The sequence below is a fragment of the Natator depressus genome, chromosome 16 (assembly GCF_965152275.1).
Source record: "Natator depressus isolate rNatDep1 chromosome 16, rNatDep2.hap1, whole genome shotgun sequence".
Lineage (NCBI taxonomy): Eukaryota > Metazoa > Chordata > Testudines > Cheloniidae > Natator > Natator depressus.
Genome location: NC_134249.1, coordinates 7,533,127 through 7,559,482, shown reverse-complemented (window position 1 = coordinate 7,559,482; position 26,356 = coordinate 7,533,127). Strand labels below are relative to the sequence as shown.

The following is a 26,356-nucleotide window of genomic DNA, read 5'->3' as shown; positions in this document are numbered from 1 at the left end:
AATCCCAACTATAACTATAAAATGATGGGGTCTAAATTAGCTGTTATCACACAAGAAAGAGATCTTGGAGTCATTGTGGAAAACATCCACTCAATGTGCAGTGGCAGTCAAAAAAGCGAACAGAATATTGGGATTCATTAAGAAATAATAAGACAGAAAATATCATATAGCCTTTATATAAATCCATGGTACGCCCACATCTTGAATACTGCGTGCAGACATGGTCACCCCTACTCAGAAAAGATATGCTGAAATTGGAAAAGGTTCAGAAAAGGGCAACAAAAATGATTAGGGTATGGAATGGCTTCCATCTGAGGAGAGATTAATAAAACTGGGACTTTTCAGCTTGGAAAAGAGACGACTAAGGGGGATATTATAGAGGCCTATAAAAGCATGACTGGTGTGGAGAAAGTAAATAAGGAAGTGTTATTTACTCCTTCTCATAACTCAAGAACTAAGGGTCACCAAATGAAATGAATAGGAAGCAGGTTTAAAACAAACAAGAGGAAGTATTTCTTCACACAACGCACAGTCAATCTGTGGAACTCTTTGCCAGAGGATGCTGTGAAGACCAGAACTATAACAGGGTTTAAAAAAAGAACTAGATAAGTTCATGGAGGAGAGGTCCATTGGTGGCTATTAGCCAGGATGGGCAGGGATGGTGTCCCTAGCCTCTGTTTGCCAGAAGCTGGGAATGGGTGATAGGGGATGGATCACTTGAGGATTACCTGTTCTGTTCATGCCCTCTGGGGCACCTGGCATTAGCCACTGTCAGCAGACAGGATACTGGGCTAGATGGACCTTTGGTCTGACCCAGTATAGCCGTTCTTATGGTATATTTTATTGTTATTAAGTTAAGGAACGGTTGCGAATGGGTGGATTGGATTTTAGTGATGAACAGAGAGTTTTGTAACTTGTAAAAAAATCACACTATAAATATAGCTAGCTTAAATGCATATTTTGGAAGCACACTTTCTGTGTAAGGTGAACATCCTGCAAGATAAAAATTGGTCCCTGGAAGGAGGGTGCGTGTGTCTCCTTTTAGTATTGTACTGTTTTGTCTATGGAAAATAAATTTGGCTAAGTGGGGTTGATTGATCTCTTGAACATTTTTCATAATGAACCACAAGTATAGTCAAGTAATTGGCTGTACAGAGTAATCAAATTTATATTGTGGTAGCATGTAGAGGCCAGCTGGGTGAGGCTCCATTGTGCAAGGTGCTCTAGAAACACTATGACCACAATACTTCCTCTTTGGCTGTTGCTTTGGGTAATACAGCTAGCTTCTAGATTCTACAGCCAATGACATAAAGTGGGGATAGGCTGTCCATCTGGAGGAAGGTTCTCTTTCCTATACGCTTTGGTGCTGGGTTCACAAGCCCATCCTGCACCTTGCATTGCTCGTTACCTTCAGAGACATTTTTTCTCCTGGTGAGAAACTGCATTATGATTTGCATGGAAGACAAGGGTTCAACACGTTTTGCTCCTTTGCAGAAATGGGTTTTTCACTGGTTTACAGCCTTAAGTCCAGATCACCAACCCCACTGTAGCTGTGCTGGGCCGTTTCAACAGCACCAAGGAAAACAAAAGTTGGCAGAGCCAGCTACCTGAGGGTTTCCCCTTACAGCTGTCAGTTTAGTGGGAGTTGACCGGGAAAAGCATATGGCAAGAGCACCCTTACACTCCAGTGATCCCCTGGCTGCAGGAAAGACCCCTTGGAGACCATTACAGCTGGTAGACCTTAGAGCAGTCCTGAGGTTGCTCTAAATTTTGCCAGGGGATGAACTGGCACCCAGCAGCCCTGGGGATCAGGGTATGTCTACAGTGCAATCATAGGGTAGGATTCCAGCTCATGTAGACATACCTGAGCTAGCTTTAATCTAGCTAGCTCGAGCACTGGAACAATGAAGGAGCAGCAGGGTACACTTCAGCATGGACTACCCCAATGAGTAGTTAGGGTTCCAGGTGGTCTTGCACAGCATACACTGAAGTGGGCACTGCCACAGCTTCACTTCTCTGGGACCCAAGCTATCTAGATTAAATCTAGCTTGGATGTATCTCCATGAGCTGCAATCATTCCCCATCACTGCAGGGGAGACACACCTTTAGAGCCACATTTGCGGTCTCCAAACCGTGTCGAGCAGAGTTCCGGCACTGCTAAAGATCTGGCTCCTAGAATTTACAGCACCTCTGACTGGTCCCCCAGGAAGTGCTAGAATGGGCCCTGAATCCTGCAAATTCACTTTAAGAACCGGAATTTTCTCAGGGATTTTGAGAAGGACTCATTAAACTTCTCACTAGCAAAGCTGTAGATCAAGGGATTGAGACAGCAGTTCACCATGGTGAAAAGCCAAGAGGCATAATACGCCATTTCCACCTGGTGCAGGCGCTCGCAGGACATACTGTAATACTTTACAATCACTGCCACAGTCCTGCTCACATGCAGTGGCACAAAGCAGATGACAAAGATAGCCAGGGACACCATTATCATCTGTAAGGACTTTGTTTTCATCACCCTGCCCCGGAGGCTCGTACTGTTCATTTTAGCAATGGTAGCGCCCAGCAAGGCATAGCAGGTCAAGGAGATGCCAAAGGGGAGGAGGAAGTTGACCGTCACCAGGAAGATATTGTAGTATAAGTACAGAGAGGAGAACTCCGACTGATGGATACTCAGGCATTTCACAGAGCCACTGAGTAATGAAGTCTTGAGGATGATGAAGAAGGGCAGCCCTTGGATGCTTAGGAGAAACCATACAAACAAGCTGAGTTTCTTCATGAAGGACTTCTTCTTCCAAAGGGTCCTGGTGCTATAGTGAACGACAGCAAGGTACCTGTGAATGCTGATGAGCGTCAGGAAGTAGATGCTGCCATACAAGTGGGTGCTGAGGATGAAGACTTTTAGCTGGCAGAGGAACTGACCAAATTGCCAGCTGTTGCCCAGGCTGAAGTAGGCCACCATCAGTGGCACAATGGGAATAAGGAGGGCATCCGTTAAGACTAGGTTGAACTGGAGGATCATGCCAGAATTCCACTGCTTGATATGGAACCAGAATATCCACAGACTGGTGCTGTTCAGAACAAGGCAGGCCAAGAAGAGGATGCTCATCAGGATGGGGATGACATGGGGCAGCACCTGTGGCTTGCACTCTGTGCTGACGTTCGTGACAGGATGAAAGCTGCTGGCGCTAAAGACTTGGGAAGAAGTCTCCATACTTTGGCTGACCTGCAGCAGAAGGGGCAAGAAAGAGAAAGTATTGACACTTTTAGGGTCCATCTTCTCCCCTTTGATGAGATAACGATGAGCCGAATTTTAGAACAAAGCCAGGAAGTATGCCAGAAGCAGGTCTGCAGCACAGTTACGGGGTCTTGCAAGTCCACTGCAATAGGATGTCCCTGTGGCTAACAACATCTGCCAAGCATATTAAACTAAGTATTTAGCCAACCAAAGAATGAGATACAGTAGATATGAAAGTATGAAAGGGCTGAATTTGGCCTGCTCTAAGCAAATACAAACCCATGGAAAACAATAGCTTTGAGCCTGCTTATATCAGGGTTGAATTTTCCCAGTGTATTATGGGGAAAGCAAAAAGGTTACATATAGAGCACCAAGCAAATTATTATGTGTGGGTCTTAAGAAATGAAGTCCTGTCAGCTCCCCATGGACCTGTAAACACCTGTGATGTTTTTCTTAGTAATAGGGGCTTACTCTAGCGTCTTTGGCCAAAAGTCTCCCCTCTTCCCAATGTTGTGCAAGGTGTTTTACATGGTCGATTGCTGCCCTTTGCTCCAGAGATGGCTGCATTTCAGTTTTGTGGCATACTTTCTGAAGCATTTTTGGATTCTTCGGTAATGTAAGATATTACTGACTACCCCAGGTGAAAAAGTTGGAACAAATGAGCTGTGACGTTGTATTTTTAACCCTTGGTTCCAAAAGCCATTGCATTAATTTAAGGCTACTTGTAAAATGCTGGAATCATCCACTTTAGAAAGACTTCACACCAGTTAAATGAAATATTTAACTGCATTTCCCTCTCAGTGCATTGTCTTATGGGTGTTGTAATTCAGGTGGATCTGACTCAGAAGAAAATATTTCACTTCAAGTTTCCTGATGGCAAATTGGCAAAATGGAATTTCCCTCCCCAACAGAAAGTTTTGATTTTGCAGAAATTGTGTTTGCTGTCAGAAAATCATTGCAGCAGGAAATTCCCAACCTCTGGAGGCAGCATAAGCCTTCCAGGTCAGGTACTGGTGCTCTCTGAAGTAGGGCTTACCCTCAGCAATATCACTGCTGCACAGTCCTGAGTTCTTTTGTTGAGGGAAGGCAGAGGAGATGAGCATGATGATGGAATGCTCCACCCCTGCCCCCAAAATCTTTCCTGGTATTAACCCTCCACCTCCAAAGCCCTGGAACACAGCTACCTTTCTTCCCGCCAACAAGGATTAGACGGGATTCTCCTTTGGGACCCCAAAATGCTGCTCTTTAAATTAGAATCTTTAGGGCTGGACACAGAGCTATGGCTAGGCAGGCACACGTCATTGGACTTGATTAATTTTATTGACCATCACCTGGGCCCACACAAGTGAAGCCCTCGGCCCCACTGACAGGTTGTTTACAGCTCTATTTTCAAACATGGGAGCCTAACGTTGGGGATGTATGTCATAGGCAGTGCCAGTGACACTAGGGAGGCCAGCCATGCAGCCTCACCCCCTATCCCCCTCTGCCAGAGCCTCAAGCACCTGCCTTCCCCCACGGCCGGAGGAGCCCCAGCTGAACCGCCTGGGGCTTCTGGTTAAAGCTGAGCTCCTGCCAGCTTGGGGGAGAGGGCAGAACATGAACGGGGCCAGGGCTTGGCCTTCCCGGCTTATTATTCCTGCCGCCCATGATGTATGTCCATATTAAAGCACTTAACTAGCCATTTCGGGCTCTGAAATCTGCATTTAGGAGCAGGTATTTTGGTGCATAAATGTAGGCACCCTGCAACATCAGTCACTGCTCAGCTTTCGAAGCTTGAGTAATCCCCCAAAAATGCCACAGTGTTTTGGGCAAAATGCTATGGCGTACAGTCCACTACTTCTCTTTTTTCATCAGTCATCTTAAATCCTACACAGACCCTGAAAGGAAGCTCATGTCAGACTGCCTATCAGGCAGTCAGCGAGCTAGTGCATCTGGTTCTGCCTGCCCTGTGTCCATAACATGGTTACAAGACTTTCACAGGGCTCTTCTCTGGAGACCACATCCACAGTAATGAGTTATTCATGGTTAGCTAGCCGGCTGGGTGTGGCTGGAGCAGCGTGTGGGAGGAAGTTAGTGTGAGAATGTTCATTGTCCCCCCACAGTTACAGAGATATTCTTAGAACGTACAGTTTCATTCTCTCATAGTTTATGATGTAGGTAGAAACCTGCAATTAAATTGCATCTTTCTTTTCACTTCAGAGCCTCTGAGTGTCTTTATATCGTGGTTCTCAAAAGAACTGGCTAAGGAATTTGTGAGGAGGTTTAGAGGGGAGTGTTATCTGCTTGTTAGCACAGTGGACCGAGAATCAGGATACCTGGATTCAAGTCCTTGGTTTTCCACCAGTCCTGAGACGCCTTGGGTGACTTTAACCACTCTGTGCCTCAGTTTCCCCTTCTGTCAAACAGGGGAATCTTAATTATTACCCAGTCCAGGGGCTTGTTGAAGCTTAATTATTGTTTGCAAAGCTCTGATGAGGCTCAGGTGAGAAGAGTTACTGCTAGACAATTGCAAATTGCTATCAAGGAAGATGATGCAAATTCTGCTTCTTGCTACTTTAGGCTACAAAGCAATTCCTTTCGGATTAAACGTCATAACCCTTAGCTGCCTCCCAGCATGATCCTCCAAACCAAGCAGCCTACATGGCTGTCCAAGACAAGAAACGTTAGGGGCCACCTCTTGCAGGAGGCAGTGACACTGCTCAGAGCTATGGGCTCATTTGGAGTGGACTCGTTCGGTTTTCTCCAGAGCAGGAGCTTTGTTGGCTCAAAGAATGACCACAGATTTCAGACGGGCAGCTACCCATTGTACAAAGATAAAAGGCCATGGGCTTCATTTTCCTCTCGTGGGGATAAATCAGGAACAACCGTGGTATAAAACCAGGGTGAGATCAGGATTGGGCTCAGTAGCTCAAGAACTGGGCTCAGTTCAGAGCCCCCTCCTTGGACCTGATCCTGCTCTCAAGGGAAGTTTTGCCTGAGTAAAGAGTGCAGGATCAAACTCTGCATGAAGGAGGGACCAGTGTCAGAGCAAGGACTTACATCTTCTCCTCTTGCATATTGTTGTGAGGTACAAAGAAAAGTGCCAGGAATTGTCTCGTAAATTGAGAGCAGCTTTAAACTAACAAAACAAACTAGAAAAAGCCAACTTGAAATGGAATTATGCGAGCCATAAGCTTTGTAATTACTTAAGGGCCAGATTCTAGTCTCAGTCACAGCAGTGTAAACAGAATTACTCTGGATTTATACCAGAGGAGCCGAGAATAGAATCTGACCCTGGATCTCCGAACAAAGCAATCATTTTGGTTTACTAATTGGTGTTAAAATTCCCCCGGCTTTGGCCTTCATGCAGCCTTATTGACTTCAGGGGGGTTGCCCGGGTCGAACTGAATGGTGAATTTGGCTATTGTCCCCTATGCACATTCACTGTTAAAAAACAGACTATGAATAAGCTATTCCAAACAAGCTGTCAGGGGGAAACTTACCACCCTTCTCAGGGAGAGGAGCTATGGTTCACCAGCTGAGCTGCAGCCTTCCCAGCCGGAAGCCACATGGATACAAAGTCATTCAAACTTGCAGATAGAGGCAGAGCTGATGGGACAGACGAGGTTAGGTGGCTGTCAGGGGGAAGAGACAGTTCAGCAGTGACACTGCAGCTGCCTAGGGCATCTCAGTCAGCAGAAGAAGTGGCTGATGCAGTGTTCCAGGAAACAGTTTGACTGCTTGCTTTGCAAAAGCACCTTTGGGCTTGCGAGCTCCCGGCCATCTCCCTCTGTGGTGTCGACAAGGCTTGCAGAGACAACAGAGCCTTGAGGCAGCCAACTCCTTCTTCCAAGCAATTCAAGCACATGCCAGCAGAAGCACAGCACAGGGGGAATTGTCCCACTCAGAAAGGGATCAGTCTGCCAGGGGATGAGTGGGATCCGAGCTCCGAAACAGCGCTTGGAAATGGTTCCCCCCCCAGTAATATACACAAATCCAGGAGGAGGCAAGGAGCCAATCTGAAAGGTTATAGGGAGTACAGACCCACCCAGGGCTTGGCAGGCAGAGGGTTAACACTGTCTTGCAGAGTGGTGGAAAGCCCACAAGTGGTGTGCTGATTGCAGGGATTGACAGGTGAGGGTGGCCTGGGCAACTGTGATGAGTTAGACAATCTCAGCTGGGGCCATGATGCCCTGCTGCAATACACCCATTTATTACTAGTAATTAAAGTAGCTGGGCAGTGGAATACTGATTCAAAGACCATCTCTGAAAAGCCCTCACACCAGTCCCATGAGGGAAATAAGGATGAATAGAGAGATCAGCCCAGGTTGGATCAGCCCGGAATTTACCTACCCAATGAGGACACTGATGACACTGCTTCTGCTGATATCCCTGTGGCTGACCCAGGAGTAATGCTCCAGACCAGTGTAATCCTAGGGACAAGTCTGTGTACTGAGGCCAATACTTTTTTTATACAATTCATGATTAATCTGTGGAACTCACTGCTACGAGATATCATTGAGGGCAAGAAACATCCACAGTTAGGATTAAAAATGCATAAGGGGCAACCTTCATGCTTCAGGGCATAAGCCAATCACTGACTGTCTGGGGTTAGGTACACACTTCCCTTATGGGCAGGATATTCCAAAATTGTCCACTCCTTGGTTTCTTGTGCATTCCCCTGAACCATCCAGTACTGGCCAGTGTTGGAGACAGGACACTGGACTAGATGGATGCTGATCTGATCTGACGTGGCAGCCCCAGTGTTCCTCTAAGAAGTTTCAGCCCAAAGGGGAAGTTTCTGTGAAAAGTGAGAGTGGGTTAGAGCTTAGCAATCATATCAACCTTAACCCTAAAGTGTGCAACCACACTGCTGTTCTTAGCTTTGGGGAGACGTCAAACAGTTGCTTCTTTTATAAAGAGCTTTGAGCTCTGCTGATGAAATTGCTCTCGTAAGACCTAGGCATTATTATGATGATGATGATTTATTATGTCCCGACAGGAGCATTTGGGGCAGGTGTTTAATATCACAAATCCACTGCTGCAACCAGCCACACTACTCCAGGCACTGTCCTGGAGTTCTCTGGTATTTCAGGAGATGGCCAGTGGTTCTCAAAGGCCATGGAGTTCTTTGCAGGTGGGGTGGAACTTACAATTACATATTTCAGCCCTTTGATTGATTTTCTAAACTGGAAAATAACGGGAGCCATAATGCAATTGCTGAGGCTGGTCTTGTGCCAGAGACTTGTATGTTTGCCTGGGTTTCAGTTCTCAGATGCTCGTTTGAGGTGCTGTGCAAAGGCACTTCTTGAAAAGAGAAGCAGAAGTGGCCCCTAGAATAGGGATATGGCTTTTATCATGCTAATGTGGAGTAGTTTTCTTTTAAGTGCCATAATTTCTTTTTATTTTTTTAAACTTTCTTTTTATTGTTTTTCTATAACATATAAATATGTAAAGAAACAAAACATAAATAACTGCACAAGACGGAAATACCATATAAATAGCAACATTCAGTGTTCACTATTTGTAAAACCTGGGGACAAAAATAAACAGAAACAAACCAACAAACAACCCCCCCACCCCTGCCCCCTCCGAACCCATAGAGGTCACACAGGCCATCAATTGTTAAAGTGACTGAATAGATAAATAAGTGAGAACATAACCTCTGAGTGAGGCTATGATTATGCCACGGAATCTGTGACTTCCAGAGACCTCCGTGATATTTTCTGCCCCGGGGCTGGAGCTGTCAGCAGGCAGCCCCACTTCTCAGCCGCAGCTGGCAGCGGGCCCCCAGCAGCTTCTAGCTGCCAGGCAGCAGGGGGACCCCAGAGCTCCCAGCCCCCTTGGGCAGTGGGGGGACCCTGCAGATCTCAGCTGCTGGGAGTGGCAGGGGGACCCCAGAGCTCCCACTCACTGCAGGCCGCAGGGCTCCCCGCAGCTGCTCAGCCATGGCGGGTGGCATGGGGTCCCCCTAGCAGCAGCCCAGCTGCAGTGGCCCATGGGGGACCCCAGAGCTCCCAGTCACTGTGGTGGGGAGCGAGGGGACCCCAGAACCTCCAGTTGCTGTGGGTGCTGGACCCTCCTCCCTCCCTATTTTGTCAGGGCTATTTTTAGTAAAAATCATAGACAGGTCACAGGCTTCCGTGAATTTTTTTTTATTGCCCGTTACCTGTCCATGACTTATACTGAAAATATCTTTGACAAAATCTGAGCCTCACCTCTGAGTACCAGGGACTCATATATACTAAACTGCAAAAGTGAACAACAGGTTCAGGTGTCACCAGATAGTCTCACATTTTTCCCAAGTGTTTCTATTAGACAGACTCATTTTTTCCATCGATGCAATAGAGAGCTCACTGATTCCATCTGTATAGGAGGGAGGAATTGCAGATTTCCTTTTTCTCAAAATAACTCATTTGGCCCCTAAAATTAGTTACTGCAATTACCTGGTCATACCAACATCCAGCACCCCTAAAATACACACGCCTGGAGAAGGAGAGCAATACTTAAAGGTTTTGAGAGAGCACTGAATATGGTGTTCCAGAAGACATGCATTTTTTGACAGGTATAGAGGATGCCAGCAAGTTAAAGAAGTATGGGCTGGATGAATGGACTATAAGGTGGATAGAAAGCTGGCTAGATCATCAGGCTCAACGGCTAGTGATCAATGGCTCCATGTCTAGTTGGCAGCCGGTATCAAGCGGAGTACCCCAAGGGTTGGTCCTGGGGCCGGTTTTGTTCAATATCTTCATTAATGATCTGGAGGATGGCGTGGATTGCACCCTCAGCAAGTTTGCAGATGACACTAAACTGGGAGGAGAGGTAGATACGCTGGAGGGTAGGGATAGGATACAGAGGGTCCTAGACAAATTAGAGGATTGGGCCAAAAGAAATCTGATGAGGTTCAACAAAGAGAAGTGCAGAGTCCTGCACTTAGGACGGAAGAATCCCATGCACCACTACAGACTAGGGACCAAGTGCCTAGGCAGCAGTTCTGTAGAAAAGGACCTAGGGGTTACAGTGGATGAGAAGCTGGATATGAGTCAACAGCGTGCCCTTGTTGCCGAGAAGGCTAACGGCATTTTGGGCTGTGTAAGTAGGAGCATTGCCAGCAGATTGAGGGATGTGATCGTTCCCCTCTATTCGGCATTGGTGAGGCCTGTGTCCAGTTTTGGGCCCTACACTACAAGAAGGATGTGGAAAAATTGGAAAGAGTCCAGCGGAGGGCAACAAAAATAATTAGGGGACTGGAACACATGATTTATAAAGGAGAGGCTGCGGGAACTGGGGTTATGTAGTCTGCAGAAGAGAAGAATGAGGGGGGATTTGATAGCTACTTTCAACTAGTGGGGGAGATTTAGTTTGGATATTAGGAAAAACTTTTTCACTAGGAGGGTGGTGAAGCACTGGAATGCGTTACCTAGGGAGCTGGTGGAATCTCCTTCCTTAGAAGTTTTTAAGGTCAGGCTTGACAAAGCCCTGGCTGGGATGATTTAATTGGGGATCGGTCCTGCTTTGAGCAGGGGGTTGGACTAGATGACCTCCTGAGGTCCCTTCCAACCCTGATATTCTATGATTCTACCTGAAAGGGGGGGTCCAAAGAGGATGGATCTAGACTGTTCTCAGTGGTAGGAGATGACAGAACAGGGAGTAATTGTCTCAAGTTGCAGTCGGGGCGGTTTAGGTTGGATATTAAGAAAAACTTTTTCACTAGGAGGGTGGTTAAGCACTGGAATGGGTTACCTAGGGAGTGGTGGAATCTTCTTCCTTAGAGGTTTTTAAGGTCAGGCTTGACAAAGCCCTGGCTGGGATGATTTAGTTGGGGATTGGTCCTGCTTTGAACAGGGGGTTGGACAAGATGACCTCCTCACGTCCCTTTCAACCCTGATATTCTATGATTCTATGATGTGTGGTAGGTTGGCATGGGGCTGTTTGCATCTCCAGCATTCACTGTGTGTTGTCAGTCTAGCCTTAAACAAACATTCTGGAGTCCAGGAATGCCTGTTTAATATCTTGTTCTGGAAGAATCGCAAGGATAAAGAACTTGAGGTAGTTTTCATATTAAGCCAGATGTCCTCCCAGGTTTCTGTTGCGATTGCAAGGCTAAGTTCATTTCCCCATTTTATTTTGAGACTGAGTTTGAGAGTGTACTGCAATAAGCCACCTATAAACAATTCCTACAAAGTGACTTTTGCTTAACACATTCTTCTAGTGGTGAGAGAGTTGAAACAGACCAATTGTCCCGTATCTTTGTATGAATCCTCGAAGAAGGAACTGTGAGCCAGCAGTAGCTGATATTTGTTGCACATGTAATTGGAGGAGGCCAGTCTATCATCTTGTATTATATCTTTAATTTTTGTTAATCCTTTTTCTGTTCAAATTATCTTGAGTGCGGAGTTGGCCTTGATCCTGATGCATGGGTTTGCCCATACAGGTATGAGAAGAGAGTTAGTAAGATTGGATGCTGTAATCATCTTGACATATTGGAGCATCTCCCCTGTGGATGCAAAGATACTACTGGTTTCTTTGAATATAAAGAGTACAAGTGAAACTAACCATGACTGTAGCATCTTTGAATTCTGCTGCTGTGTCTCACAGCAACAGATTAAAACAAGCTCTCCAGGTTTGAATTTTGGTATTGCCTTAGAACAGGGGTGGGCAAACTTTTTGGCCTGCGGGCCGCATCGGGAATAGAAATTGTGTGGAGGGCCATGAATGCTCACAAAATTGGGGTGGGGCTAGGGATGAGGAGTTTGGGGTGTAGGAGGGTGCTCTGGGCTGGGACCGAGGGGTTCGGAGGGCGGGAGGGGGATCAGGGCTCGGGCAGAGGTGCAGGAAGGGGTGCAGGCTCCGGCTGGGGGTGCAGGCTCTGGGGTGGGGCTAGAGATGAGGAGTTTGGGGTGTAGGAGGGTGCTCTGGGCTGGGACTGAGGGGTTCGAGGGTGGGAGGGAGATCAGGGCTCAGGCAGAGGTGTGGGAAGGGGTGCAGGCTCTGGGGTGGGGCTGGGGATGAGAGGTTTGGGGTACAGGAGGGTGCTCTGGACTGGGATCAAGGGGTTTGGAGAGTGGGATGGGGATCAGGGCTGGGGCAGGGGGTTGGGTTGTGGGAAGAGGCTCAGGGGTGCAGGCTCTGAGTGGCACTTACCTCAAGCGGCTCCCGGAAGCAGTGGCATGTCCCTTCTCTGACTCCTATGCGGAAGCGTGGCCAGGCGGCTCTGCACGCTGCCCCATCCACAGGCACTGCCCCTTCAGCTCTCATTGGAGCATGTAGGAGCCGGAGCAGGGCTATGCCGTGGCTTCCGGGAGCCGTGTGGTGCAGCCCCAGACCCAGCGCCCCAGCCAGAATGTTGGAGTGGGGCCGAGCCGCGTGGTCTGGCCCCGACCCGACACCCCATCCGGAGCACCGGCACGGGGCCAACCCATTGGTGGGGCCCCCAACCTGGTGCTCTGGCCAGAGCTGGGCCGAGCCCTGTGGTGTGGCTCGTGGGACAGATCCAGCCCACGGGCTGTAGTTTTCCCACCCCTGCCTTAGAAGGACATCAGATGGCCACACTGCAGGATGGCTTTTGCACTAGGCACTCACAGTGTATTGAGCTTAGGGCTTTTAGCAAAGGATATTTGCTTCTTTTAAGACATGCTTTAGACAATAAGAAAGTGTATTCTTTGTGCATTTCAGTCCTATTGTTTTAATAGGACCATGTATTTATTTAAGGCCTATTCTGATACCTTCAGCCACATTGAATAGCGCCTCACTGAACAAGTCATCTCACTGGGTCTCCTAAGTGGCTCATTGCTGCCCATCAGCACAGGGATGGATTCTGCCCACTGAACTCAAGGACAGCTGAGAGGTGTGGAAGGAATGAGCAAAGAGGAAGCCAGTCTGAATGTTTTACATGTAAATCAGTTTATTTGAAGATCTACAGAAAAAGTAAACACAGAATATAAACTGACCGTATGGTCAACATAACCAGGTATTCACACCCATTACTGTTTCCTTAACAAAGCAGTTATCAGGACAGTCCGACTGCATCACCCTTAGTAGCTTCCAGGACTGCTGGCTTCAGCTGAGGGCAGGTTCTTGGCTTTTATAACCAGGGCCAATCCCATCATGCATTGCACAAACAATTAAGTAAAACCACCTTTTATATACAATTGCTCTTAATCAAATTCATGTTAAGACTAGAAAGACAAGGGAGGGGCCAGCAGACCACGCACAGCAAGGAAAAACAATCCAATTGTATGTTTCTCCCACAGAACTAGAGCTGATTGGATATTTGAAAAAAAGGGGTTCACTAATATTTCCCCTACTAAAGCACACTGTGTTTGGTCTGCTGCTATTCAGGGGTTCTGTTATTTATTATTCATGACTGACTGGGAATTTCTGAAAATGTCCTCAAATTCTAAGAGTGCCACAGCCTTTGGCAAGAATGGTTATTCATTGAAATTCAGTACCAGAAAGTGAGTTATTTGCTACTTATTGGTTGGATCCTCTAAGTTAAAAAATTCAAATCACCCAATCAGGGAGCAGACACAACCCCGTGAGACTTAAGGGGCCAGTCACACACCATGATAGCCAAAGCGAACAATTTAAAAACAACCAACACCACAGACGTTCAAATGTATTCGGTGAAGCCTTCCATGTAGTGAATCCATGAGCAGGAATCAGATGGATGAAGAGGTGCAAACAGAAAAAGAGCTACGTTCATGCTGAATATTCTGTTCAACAAATAAGGCAGCCAGCTCTACCTACAAAGGCCACCATTCATTTTTAGAGGATGTGTGAAGCTTATTACGAGAGTCCTTCCAATAGTAACAGATCCTCTTCCATTCTTAATTTGACTTTGCTCCGTGAGACTGCAGCGTGTGAAAACTGAGACTTGTCCCTACACCATAATGTCAAATAAAGACTCTACTAAAAGAGAAACACTATCTTTCAGCACCATCTCTCTGTTCATTCAAAAACTGCTGTTACATTAGGCACTGTTGCTCAGATCCATCTGAACTACGCTGGCTATGAGATCATTTTAATAGATTTTAGCTGGTGGACTGATTCCTAATTTGGTGCTATACCATGCAGTGAGATTGATCTATGTGTCTCAGATACATTTCATAGTGGTGAGTATAAGAAAGAGACAGTTATATTCTCCCTATAGGTGAGAGTCATCCCTGTGCAGAGGGCCAACAGTTCGCCAAGTGATTAATTCTGAGTGCTGCAATTTTTAGATGCCCAAATTGAGACACCGTAAAGGAGATTAATTTTTAGAGGGTCGGTGCTCAGCACTTCCTGGGAATCAGGCCCCTATAAAGTGTCCCAGGTTAGGAACCCAAAAATCAGCAATGACTTTTGAAAATTTTGCCTGTCCATCATTTAAGTCCTCAAATTAGAATTTCAGTGGGACTGAAATAGTGTGCTGGCCCTCTACAGAGGGGTGAATTTCACTCTATACCAGTTAAATGCAACCCACTTGCCCTGGGAAAGAAAAAGAAGAGTCACCCCCAAAAGCTACAATAATGGATGTTTCCGAAATATGTGGACAAGCTCATTCTTCTCTTTGCAGCATGACAAAAATAAACGGCACCCCACCCCTGGCTGATCTCACCCAATGGCTGTGATGAGTCTCTTCTGGGTGTGTCCTCACTGAGGAACAGCACTTTGATCCCTGGATGAAGCTTATTCTTGCCTCTTCAGCTGTGTCCGACTCAACAATCTTGGAGCAATAGAAGCTTGGTCAGTCTCAGGAAGAGACGTGTCAGGCAGAGATGCAGACTGTGGTGCCTCGAGGAGGCTTTCACGCTGGCTACTGCAAGATGACAGGTAGGTGGCCTTCACAGTGCAGACTTCACAAGGGATTGTGTGCCTCAGGATCAGTAAGCATCCCATGCCAAGCTTCAGAAAGGACCCACGAGGCATCCTCATGCCTTCCTGATGATTCGCCCCGGTTTCCTCCAATCCCGGTACCGCTCTCTCCGCGCCGAGTGCAGCAAACGCCTGGAGGAGCCAGAGTGGTTTGATCTTGTGAAGCTACAAAAAACATAAAATGAGCCATTGTTATTGAGATGCTTCAGTGCTAGGAGTCAGTCCCTTGCAGTTAGTGGGGACTGCTCTGTGAGCTGACAACCTTAGGCCCAGGAATGGGCACTCTAGCCTCAAGGACGGGAGCATCCAAGTCTCCTAGGTAAGGGCCAATGCTTGATCAGTTTGGAAGAGGACCTGCACTTTCCCTGCTGTTCAAGGTGCTGTTAGATGTTTGGCTGAATGTGAATGTGATCTCCCTGTGTGCGGCTGTAACGCCGACAGACCCCGGCTGTCAGCAGGCAGGATCGAACCTGGGACCTCTGGAGCTTAGTGCATGACTCTCTACTGCATGAGCTAAAAGCCAACTGGCTCTTAACTAAGGCTGTAGAGCAGATTCATTTAACTCTCTCTCTAAGTGGTCTCGGTGCCACTAGATGGGACAGAACACCACACTGAGGAGGTGTGTGGGTTACACTGCCCCAGCCTTGCACAGCCAGCCAGCACAGCAGACCTTGAGTGAACCGCCCCATGACCACAGGATCCGTTAAGGTATGAAGGCACTAGGCCTGATTTATTGTGGTACCATAAGCATGGTAATAGCCCCTGGCAGACTTTACGAGGATTCTAAGACATGTATACCTGTGACAATGGATGCAGCTCAGTGAATGGCAGGACTTTTTATTCCCCCCTCGGCTGGACCAAGACACTCTCTCAGAGATATCTCTTTATACCCTGATACAAACAAGTTACCTACTGCCCCTCTGATATAGTTAGCTACTGCCCCCTGACGTGGCTAGTTATCACCCATCACCTTGTACATGTTGGTTCGATTAAAACCTCTTATTTATTACACTGTTATTCTGACCTTATCTTTTAGGAGGGGTCAGTGTGTTCCTGTTATCCGTGGGGAATGTTTTTGTACCATCCTTGTTACTGGGATGGTCTGGTACCACTCTTCTGGAATGTGTTTGCATGAGTAATCTGTGCTGAGCACTTCTTAGGAATGTGTGTTTCTGCAATATCAGCCCTGTTCTTGCCAGGTTCTGTGAACTTGCAAGCAGGCAGAGCCTGAGTTTTGCTAACTTCGCTTTATATCAGCAAAGCTGGCCCACCACTTTAGCTCAGGTCTCTAATACAAGGGCTTATGTTTCAGGCTCTCTTCCTACTACACAAGGGTTTGAGATCACAGGCATGGAAGTCTGGCCCATTTCTTCTTCGAGCTTCTGAAACTGGGATGATTCTGGGAACTCCATCAATGCTGCAACAGCTGCTAGTTATTGTAACAAGCCAGCTACTAAATCAGGAGTGTCCAAATGTTGCAATACAACGGCCACAGGGGCAAGGGATTTTCAAAAGTGCCCACGGATGCTAGGAGCACAAATCCCACTGCGAGCCAAAGAGATTTGTGCTGCTTATTGCCTTCGGTGCTTTTGAAAACCCCACCCTACCGGTAGATATTCTTCTAAAAAACCCAAAATAAATGCACACAAACCTAATGTTTGCTTGTAATTTTGCCTTCCATGATACATTGCTAGAAACTGCTTGTTAGTTGCCTTTGCCAGCCTTAAAAACTTGGACGTGATGGGCTTTGCTCCACCCTGAACTGGGCAATTAGCGAGTCTATTTGTGAACGTTATGTCAGCTTCTAAATAGAATGTCACTGTTTGCGCCCCCTTTTGTAGCTTGCTTTTCTGTAAACCCTCAGGTGAGTGAAGCTGGGCTCATAGGAATGTTTGGGGGAAGCGAGTTGCATAGTAGAGATGAGCTCAGGGGTGGCCAGCCTGCGGCTCCGGAGCCACGTGCGGCTCTTCAGACGTTAATATGCGGCTCCTTGTCTAGGCACCGACTCCGGGGCTGGAGCTACAGGCGCCAACTTCCCCATGTGCCCGGGGGTGCTCCCTGCTCAACCCCTGGCTCTGCCACAGGCCCTGCCCCCACTCCACCCCTTCCCGCCCCCTCCTCTCAGCCTGCCCTGTCCTCGCTCCTCCCCCTCCCCCACAGAGCCTTCTGCAGGCCACCAAACAGCTGAGCGGGAGGTGCGGGGAGGGAGGGGAGGCGCTGGTGCTGATCGGCGGGGCTGCCGGTGGGTGGGAGGAACTGGGAGCAGGGTGATGAGCTGACATATTATTGTGGCTCTTTGGCAAGGTACATTGGTAAATTCTGGCTCCCTCTGAGGCTCCGGTTGGCCACCCCTGGATTAGCTGAATCACACCATGAAATTCAGACTGGTGACGTTCACCCCCATGCCGAGGGCCAGCAGGAGGATTAGTCACCCTTTGGGTGCAGCTTTAGTCTACGGGTACGTTTACTCTGGAAAGAAAGGAGGGGTATGAGCTGAACTTGAATTAACACAGCAGCGAAGACACAACACCGCAGCTTTTAACTTGGGTGAGCAGCTCCCCTTCAATCCTATCGGGCAGCGGCTCCATTGTCTTCGCTTAGGGTGACCCTATTTCCCAAAGGGAAAACGGGACACCACGTGGGGCCCAAGCCCAAGCCCTTCCCTTCTCCCTGTGTGGGGCTGGCCTGAGTGGGAGTAGTGTCGCTGCTTGCCCGAGCCCTGCCTACACCCCACCCGAGCCCTCGGGGCTGGCCTTGCCACTCCTCCCCCCTGCACATTCCTCCACACCCCACTTTAACAAAAGTGGGCATTTGTCCTGGTTGCTCTGCCAACCGATCAAGCTAACCCAAGTTAAAGACACACCTATTAGGGTAGACATACTCTGACACCTAGCTCTTAGTGCTGGCCCCTCTGGAAGAGGGTAAATTTTGCCTTCAGGATTTGTCTTGACTAGGCTCAAAGGTGTGTTGTAGAGTGTGGTAGCTAGGATGTACTAATATCTTCTACAGCTCTAGACAAGGCAAATTGTACTATAGCACACACTCCTCCCCTAGGCTTTCAACTCTACCACCCAGCACATGCTAAGCTACAGATTGCCTTGACTGCACTAGAGTTTTAGAAGGCATTAGTACGTGGTATGATAGACCCAGATCAGTTGGGTACAGCAGAGGAGTCTTATTGGGATCCAGGAAGTGGGCGGGCCCACTGCTAAAGGATCCCCCCCAGCCTAGGAGGGGGGTCCACAGGACCTGGAAAACCAAACAATTACGGGCGACAACTAACGAACAACAGGGGCAGGAGTGCGGTCGAAGGGTCAAAAGAAGGGATCCGGATGGGGACACTGAGCCGAGAACCCCGGACAGCGCCCACTGCTCCTCGAAGGCGTCAAGGGAGTCAGTGGACGCCGCCCAGAGGAACTCCGCCCGGAGGCGTGAACGGACGGAGGATCGGAAATAGTCACAGGAGACTCCATCGGCCAACCTCCTCACCCTGGTGTTATAGATGGCCACTTTAGCCAGGGCCAGGAGGAGGTTGACCAGGAGGTCCCGTGATTTAGTGGGGCCACAGATAGTGAGTGCATAGATAAGGAGGTGAGGGGAAAAGTGCAACCAAAATCTTAACAAAATATGTGAGGAGCTGGAATAGGGGGCTGCAGCCTGGCGTGTTCCAGGTATACATGCGCCAGGGTTTCCCTTACGCCGCAAAAGGGGCAGGTGTCTGGGATTGGGGTGAACCGTGCCAAGTACACGCCCGTGCTCATGGCCCCGTGAAGGAGCCACAAACTGATATCCCCGGTGAGCCTCGGGACCAGAGTGGAATATAGGCCGGCCCACCAGGGCTCCTCACCCTCTAGAGGTAGCAGGAGGTCCCGCCACTTTGTGTTGGGGTGGGGCGTGAGGGTGAGGACGTGAAGGGTGTGCAGCACGAGTGTGTATAGATGTTTCCTTGGCGCGGTCTGGAAACGGACCGGCTGCAGCTCACATAGCCGGCTCATGGTGAAGGGGCGGTCGGGTCCACAGGGTAGGGGCCCGATGAAAAGGTCCGGAGGGCCTGGGGTGGAGGGTGGGCGGGGCACACCCTCCCTTAGGACCCGGTCGAGGTAAACCCGAGCAGCGGGCGGCAAAGCGGCCCTCACCTCCTGAAGTACGTGCAGGGGAGTACGAGGTCTGGAGAGCACCATGCGCTGAGCGAGCGTCAGGGGATCCAGCCAGTCTCCCCGGTCATAGTCCAGGAGGTCTCCGACTCTGGTGACTTCTGCCAGGACCAACCTCTGGCGCACCGAGGGGGACTCCGCCACCTGCACACGGAGCTGGGGGTTGTGTTGCAGGAGCTCTGCGAGGAGATCTTCCCCCACAGAGGCCGCCATGGACCTGGTCGCTGTGAACAGTTTCCAGGTCCGGAGGAGGTCCTGGTAGAAGACCGGCAGCCCAGAGAGGTCTCGCGGAAGACCTCTCAGATGGAGATAAAGGATTTGCTGGTCATATCGGAGCTAGGCTGCAGGCAGGGGAGGAAGGCGCCAAAAGGGGTGGGCTGGACAGGAGGGCTAGCAAGGGCTTGTGGGGGACAGTCACCGACTCAGGATAGAAATCTGGGTCCTCTAGCTGCACTAGGGGAGGGGGGTCATAACAATGTTAGGGGAGGTGCAGTGAGATCGGGGCAAAGGCAGACAGGGGAAGGGCACAAGCGCATGGGAGGGGGCATGGGCGCACTGAGTAAGGGGCCAATCAGGGCAGGGGTACCACATGGGGAGGGGGGAGAACCAGGCTGGAGGCAGGACAGGGAACCAAGGAGCTAGCTTCAGAGGCTGGGGCGGGGCAAACAAACAAAAGCTGCAGAGGGAAAAGGGCAGGGCAGGCAAACAAACTGAAGCTAGCGAGGTGCTGGGGTAAACGGGAGGGCAAAAAGGCTGCAAGGGGCAAAATGGGGCAGGTAGCAAGGGACAAAGCTGGGGGCTTGCTGAAGGGGGCCAGTCTGGGGGGGGGGGGAGGGAAAGACATGTGCCCACATGCGCTTGCAAAGAGTCAGTGTGGGCTGGCTGCTGCTTCAGGCCCAAAAGGTGGAGAAAGGGGGCGGCAGGCCAAGCAAGCAGCGGAGTCCCAGAGGCAGGAGCTTGAGGCAGATGGTGAGTGTCCACTGGGGGTGGTGGAGGGGGCAGTGACGACAGTTGTGGGGGGGGTTTGGGGGGGGACACACAGATGGACTTGGGGGCAGGCTCCACACCACACCCCCTGCATCCCCACACACAGTCAAAACCCTCACCACAAGAGCACTGTTCAAAAGTTACTCAGCCTTCAGGCCCCCTCCACAGTGGTCTGCAGAGTCCCTGTGCGCTCCCCCAGCAGCCGCTGGCCTCGTCCCCTCCTCCTTCGGGGTCCAGCAGCTCCCAGGCAGCAAAGGCAGCAGCTGCCCGGCGGCCAGGCAGGCAGAGAGGACCCCTCACACGTGGTGGTGGTGTCCACAGCAGCAGTAGCAACGGCTGGGGTGGGGGGTCCCTCACTCCCCCCCCCCCGGGGCTGTAGTTGGAGCAGTAGCAGCACCCAAGGGTGGGGGGTGGGGTCCAGCAGCTCCCCAGCAACCAGGCAGCAGAGAAGGGGGGGTGGGTGGTGTCTGGCCCAGCCAGGGGAGCAGCTGGAGCAGTGGCCCAAGGCCCAGCAGCAGGAGTAGCAATCTCCCTCCAGGCCAGTTGGGTTCAGCAGAGGAGTTAAAGGCTGATCTACTGGCCACTGGCTGCACAGATTTCTGTTCCCTGACTGGCCAGAGCAGGGGCTGCTCCAGGCTAGGGTGAACACATGACTCCAACTAGCCTGCAAAGAGTCAGTTGAAGCCATTAGGCTAATGAGAACACCTGACTCCAATTAAGCTGCAAAGAGTCAGGTGAGGCTGTTAAGCTAATGTGAACACCTGACTCTAATTAAGGCCCCTGTGACACTATAAAAGGGCTCACTCCAGTCAGGCCAAGAAGAGCAAGTGCAGCTGAAGGTCTGGGTAATTGAAGACACTGTCAAGCCACTAGAAAGGGAGCCGTAAGGTGAAGAAGGTGTTAAGAGAAAGAAGTGGGGGAGCTGTGGGGAAGTGGCCCAGGGAAATGTATCAACTCTGGCAGTGAAAGGTTGGCTGCCAACAGCTGCTGCCATTAGGGTTCCTGAGCTGGAACCCAGAGTAGAGGATGGGCCTGGTTCCCCCCCCGCACTACAGAAACACCTCCTGGGAGGGGAAGACAGGCCCCTGTCAGGACAGGAGGCTAAACTGTTCTGGAATAAGCCTGTAGGGACAATAGAGACTGTGGGAGTTCTCTCACCAACCTCTTTGCTGGCTTATGATGAAAATGTGACCCTTGCCCCTAGAAGGAGAAGGGTTACGTAGAGGGTCACAGTGAGCCTCCGAGGCTAGCATAATCTGCCAGGAAGCATAGGACCCACTGAGACAAGGTTGGTGCTCTGTCAAAGTGGTTGTTAACACAATTAAAAAATTCTACCTTTTACATTCATCAAAACAACAAATCCACAATGACAAATGAAATTTATAATAAAGTTTGTTCTCCAACGAGGGCCTAGAAACCATACCATATAGCTTAGATGACCAGTCGGACACTGAGAATTAATGACTCAACCCAGGACACAGCTTGCAATCCAATGCACTGGCTGAATTTGTGTGTACGGACTTTTTGATTTATTTTGAACAGCAATACGCTTGTGAAAATTGCAGTCTGTGCAGAAGTGATTCACAAAGAGGAAAAGGGAGATACATTTCCAGGCTATGTGGCTAGCTGCATGTTGTTTGCCCAGCCCCAGTCTTCACCCAGGAGAAACAAGGAGAGGGCAGTGAAGCTGTGCTTTTAGAAAGCTGCTGGCAATTTGACCTCATGTCACTGATTGATTGCCCCTCTAAGTGCCTGTCCATGTTATAACAATTACCACCTGGGTGTAACGAGGTCCCCAACACAACAGTGACCCAACATGGTTAAAACAGGATTTGCTCTTGTGGCGTCCTGTGAATCAAAAAGAAAATGTAGCTGGAAAAAGGAACTCTGCAGGGAAGGAGGGCTCTGTTCTTCCTTGTCTTTTACTTGCATTGTAAGCTCCTGGAGGGAAGGAAAACCTTTTTGTTATAATAATGATAACGAGCTCTTATAGAGCATTTTTCATCGGCAGATCTCAAAGTGCTTTACAAAGGAGGTACAATTTTTTAGAGGGGGAAACTGAGGCACAGAGATGCTGGTCCTCAAACAGGCCAGGGCAAAGCCAGGAAGAAAACCCATGTTTTCAGCATATCAGTCCAGGGCGCTATCTACTAGGCCTATATATATGCACAGTGGGGCCTTGGTCCCATACTGGGATCTCTAGGTGCTTCTGCAATACAGTAATAGTAATAATTAATAAAACGTAGGAAGACAGAACATAAAAGAACCAGAAAGAGACCATTCGGCTGGGGTCGGGGAAACTTGCAGCTTGCGAAACCCTAGTTTATATCATTCTTCAGACACTTCGTCTCACTACGTCCAGCCCTGGCTACTTGGTCAGTGCTATAGCTACTTGCTACATAGGTACTGACTGCTCATTGTGATGCTGCAAGTTTTTATACAAGTGTCAGGGGCAGGTTAGGCCCTGTCAACTTGTTTAAAATAGCAATGAACTCCCAAGGATCATCTTCACTCCCTTGAGAAAAAGGGGTTTCAGACAGAAAGTGGGGTTGTCCTGGGATGTGCTGTTCGAATCCCTGGCCTTTTTATATTGTGGGCCCCGGCAGGTTTGGGTATGACCAGGGTTTGGGCATTCAGACCCATTGATCAGAGCAGGAGTCGGAATCTGGGATGGAGCCAGAGTTGAAGTCGGGTTGAGGGTCAGAGCTGGAATCAGAGCCAGAGACCAGGAGCAGGGATCAGGAACAAGGCAGAAAAGCCAGAAACAGGGACAAGGCAGGGAAGCAGGGCTCAGGAATCGGGCAGGGTCCAACGTAGCAGCCAGCAAGAACTGATAATTTCCTGTGCCTCCCTCTGGCTTACATAGTATAGCTGGACCAATGACCCCTTTGTGGCTCTTGGGCTCCATTGCAAGCTGTTTCACTCCTGCTTTGGCTCTGAGACCCAATGAGAATGGTGTCACGGTACCTTTTGCTCCAAGGCCAGAAGATTGGCATTTCACTATTGCCAACGGCTCTGAGACCTGGTATCATTTGAATGATGGGAAAAGGGAACAGCTTTTTTCGAGCGGTATTTTAATGGATCCTCTTTCTCTTTTAATAGGAGTTCTCTTTAATCTTTTAGCAGTTTGAGTGGCACACATGCCTGATGAATTGATGCCAAATAATATGTTGTCATAAAACTCCAGAATTATTACGGACATGGTTATCACAAACATCATGATGTTATGTGACTGGAATGCAAGGCTAATGATTGCACAGACACACACTTAATAGTAAGTATTAAGGTCATTTGGGGCTTTTCTTTTGCAGCCTCATCTCCCCACACCGTATTTCATGTTGTGCAGGGGAAAACAAAGATTAGGCTAATGGGCAGAGCCCAAACACAGAGTGGGGGGAAAAGCACTTGATATTGACATAATCTCCAGTGATTTAATCTAAAATACTCAAATTACAAGTTGTCTACTGAGGTTTATGTTACACTGATCAATATTGTGCATGAAATATAGTTAGCCACACTCTTTTCCTCCAATATACGCTGTTTGAGGGTCACTGAGTTATACTATATATCCACATTAAAACAAATCACAAGCATAAATCTGTGACTATAAATCAAATCCACAATGTGTTCATATGGTGCGTGGTCAAAAGATAAACAGCCCTAACCCCATGACAGTGTATTCACACAGTGCAGAGGGAGATATACATACACAATGTAACCATCTATAAGAGAGCAACCTTCCCCGTCTTTACATACATGAATCAAGCATCCGGCTATTCCCCTCTTCTTTAATATTAAGCATCAACTCACCTAGAGGACCAGACTGGACCCGCTTGCTTCTTAGGTTTGGTTACCTGTTTCTGATACTCCATCCAGCCACTGACCAGCTCATGGAGGATCATCACATAGAGAAGGAAAATCAGAATCCTTGGGTCCATTCGGGGCACTTCGGGATCTGCTTCACTGGGCACAGGAGACATTGGGCCAAGAGAGCAAAGGAAGATCAGGTGGAGGGGTGCAGTTCCTACTGGCCCCTCTCGCTCTCTCGGTAGCGGAGGGAGGTGGAGGGTTGGTAAAGGTTGCTGCTGAAGAGAAGCCTTGCTGGCAGGAATTGTGCAGAGCAAATTAATGCTGTAAAATCTCCCCAGGGATAGAAGGCTGATGCCTATTACAGAAAGCAGCATAAACACAGCTGCTGAGGTTATAGACGTCTTCCCTTAATGCTGTTGATTATCTCCTCTGCGACTTGATTCTTTTCTTCTCTCTCTCGTATGCTATTTCTGCATTACTCTGCAGCCATTGGCTTCCTACACTTTTATCACACAAGCAATCCAGCTTCAGAACAATCCATTTTGATTGGCGGGAGTAGGAGAGAGTTGGCTTTTGTACCCCATAGGCTTAGGAACTGTAGCACTGTATATGCCAAAAATCAACTGATCTGGATTCTCTTGCCAGTCTCCTCCCAATATTTCTGTTAGGATTATGATCCACAACTGACACGTGTCAAATCAAATTCTTTCTATATAGATTTCTCAGCCAGAACATCTCTTCACCCCCTTGCTTTTTTTTTTCCTCTTTTTTCTCCCGCTGCTGCTATTCATTATTTAAGCCTTCATTTGGTATTTAACTCTGTAAAGGATTTGAGACCTGTACAGTGCAGGAGAAAGGTGTACATAATGTCATTGGATCTCAATCTTTACTACGCCAGCACTTCCCTCTCCACTTTCTGGACCCTCTCCTATTTAGCAAGATGGGAAAGGGAGGGTGGTCTTGACCTCAGCACCTGGGCACAACCCCCTGGCTATACAAAATAAGCCGGCATTATATTTCACAGAACAGTAAAGGTTTCTCTGAATTCTCTGCCTTGTCTGGATACTTGAAAGACTAACGGAGGGAGCCACATCTATTCAGCACTTAAAATCAAGAGGCAGGCATTTCAAAAAGACTCTACCTTGGGTTTTAAAAGAAGCTCTACCTCAGGCAAAACTCCCTTTTGCATCAGTGAGCAATTGCCAGAATCAAGCCTGCAGGATCAGGCCTTTAACAATAGAAATGTCTAGAATCATAGATTAGGGTTGGAAGAGACCTCAGGAGGTTATCTAGTCCAATCCCCTGCTCAAAGCAGGACCAACACCAACTAAATCATCCCAGCCAGGGCTTTGTCAAGCCGGGTCTTAAAAACCTCTAAGGGTGGAGATTCCACCACCTCCCTAGGTAACCCATTACAGTGCTTCACCACGCTCCTAGTGAAATAGTGTTCCCTAATATCCAACCTAGACCTCTCCCACTGCAACTTGAGACCATTGCTCCTTGTTCTGTCACCTGCCACCACTGAGAACAGCCGAGCTCCGTCCTCTTTGGAACCCCCCTTCAGGTAGTTGAAGGCTGCTATCAAATCCCCCCTCACTCTTCTCTTCTGCAGACTAAATAATCCCAGTTCCCTCAGCCTCTCCTCATAAGTCATGTGCCCCAGCCCCCTAATCATTTTTGTTGCCCTCCACTGGACTCTCTCTGATTTGTCTACATCCTTTCTGTAGTGGGGGGCCCAAAACTGGTCCCAAACCTCTTCCCCCTATGATGATAAGAAAGGCAGTTCTTTGCCCCTGCCAGGGATAAAGCGAGGATCTCCTTCAACCTCCTCACCCATCAGTGATCTGGACCTTTCCAGTGATAAATCCAAGGCCCAATCCAATCAGTCTAGTGCCATTGAATGGACCTGTGAGAATTTACACCAGCTAGGGATCAGGCCCAGAATGACACAAAGTGAGCCTTATGACCTTTACATTGCTGACTACTATGGAAACATAGGAATTGGTGAACTGGATCAGATCCACTGTCCATCTAACACAGAATCCTGTTTCCCACAGGGACCAATACACAATGCTTCAGGGAAAGGTGGGAAAACCCCATAATGTAAATTTTGCAATAACCATGGGGACCTTGCTTCCCAACTTCAGGCAATTAGTGGTAGCCTTATGTTTTGAAGCATGAGGTTAGCTATTTCCCAGCGTCTTTTGCCCTATTGAAAGTAGCCTGCAGATATTTTTATTATTTACACAGATAATAAGAAAAATACTTTGCTGTCATGTAGCACTCTTGAGCTGTCCAGCCAATGGTCTGATCCTTTTTTGAATCCTGCTAAGCT

General features: G+C 48.6%; 2 protein-coding genes across 3 annotated transcripts in view; both read right to left on the bottom strand.

Annotated features, from left to right (window-relative positions):
- Positions 1 to 2,239: 2,239 nt before the first annotated feature.
- LOC141999917 (P2Y purinoceptor 2-like) lies at positions 2,240 to 3,211 on the bottom strand. Its single transcript, XM_074973801.1, has one exon. It carries the CDS (start codon positions 3,209 to 3,211, stop codon positions 2,240 to 2,242), a length of 972 nt encoding a protein of 323 aa, XP_074829902.1.
- Positions 3,212 to 14,770: 11,559 nt separating this feature from the next.
- Positions 14,771 to 26,356, bottom strand: part of NELFB (negative elongation factor complex member B) — a 52,847-nt gene continuing 41,261 nt past the window's right edge. Inside the window, exons 13-14 of one of the 2 annotated variants that reach the window (XR_012642157.1) lie at positions 24,022 to 24,858; positions 15,099 to 15,235 (exon numbers count right to left, since the gene is read on the bottom strand). Coding sequence is in view for 1 of the 2 variants with exons in the window: in XM_074974212.1 (XP_074830313.1) it covers positions 14,885 to 15,235 (351 nt within the window). In the remaining variant the exon portion in view is untranslated. Of the gene's footprint in view, positions 15,236 to 24,021; positions 24,859 to 26,356 lie in introns of both variants that reach the window. The other variant, XM_074974212.1, reaches the window with a different exon arrangement.

What these genes read in the sequence shown, in the direction of transcription:
- LOC141999917 (XM_074973801.1), bottom strand. Translation starts at nt 3,211, where the DNA reads ATGGAGACTTCTTCCCAAGTCTTTAGCGCCAGCAGCTTTCATCCTGTC.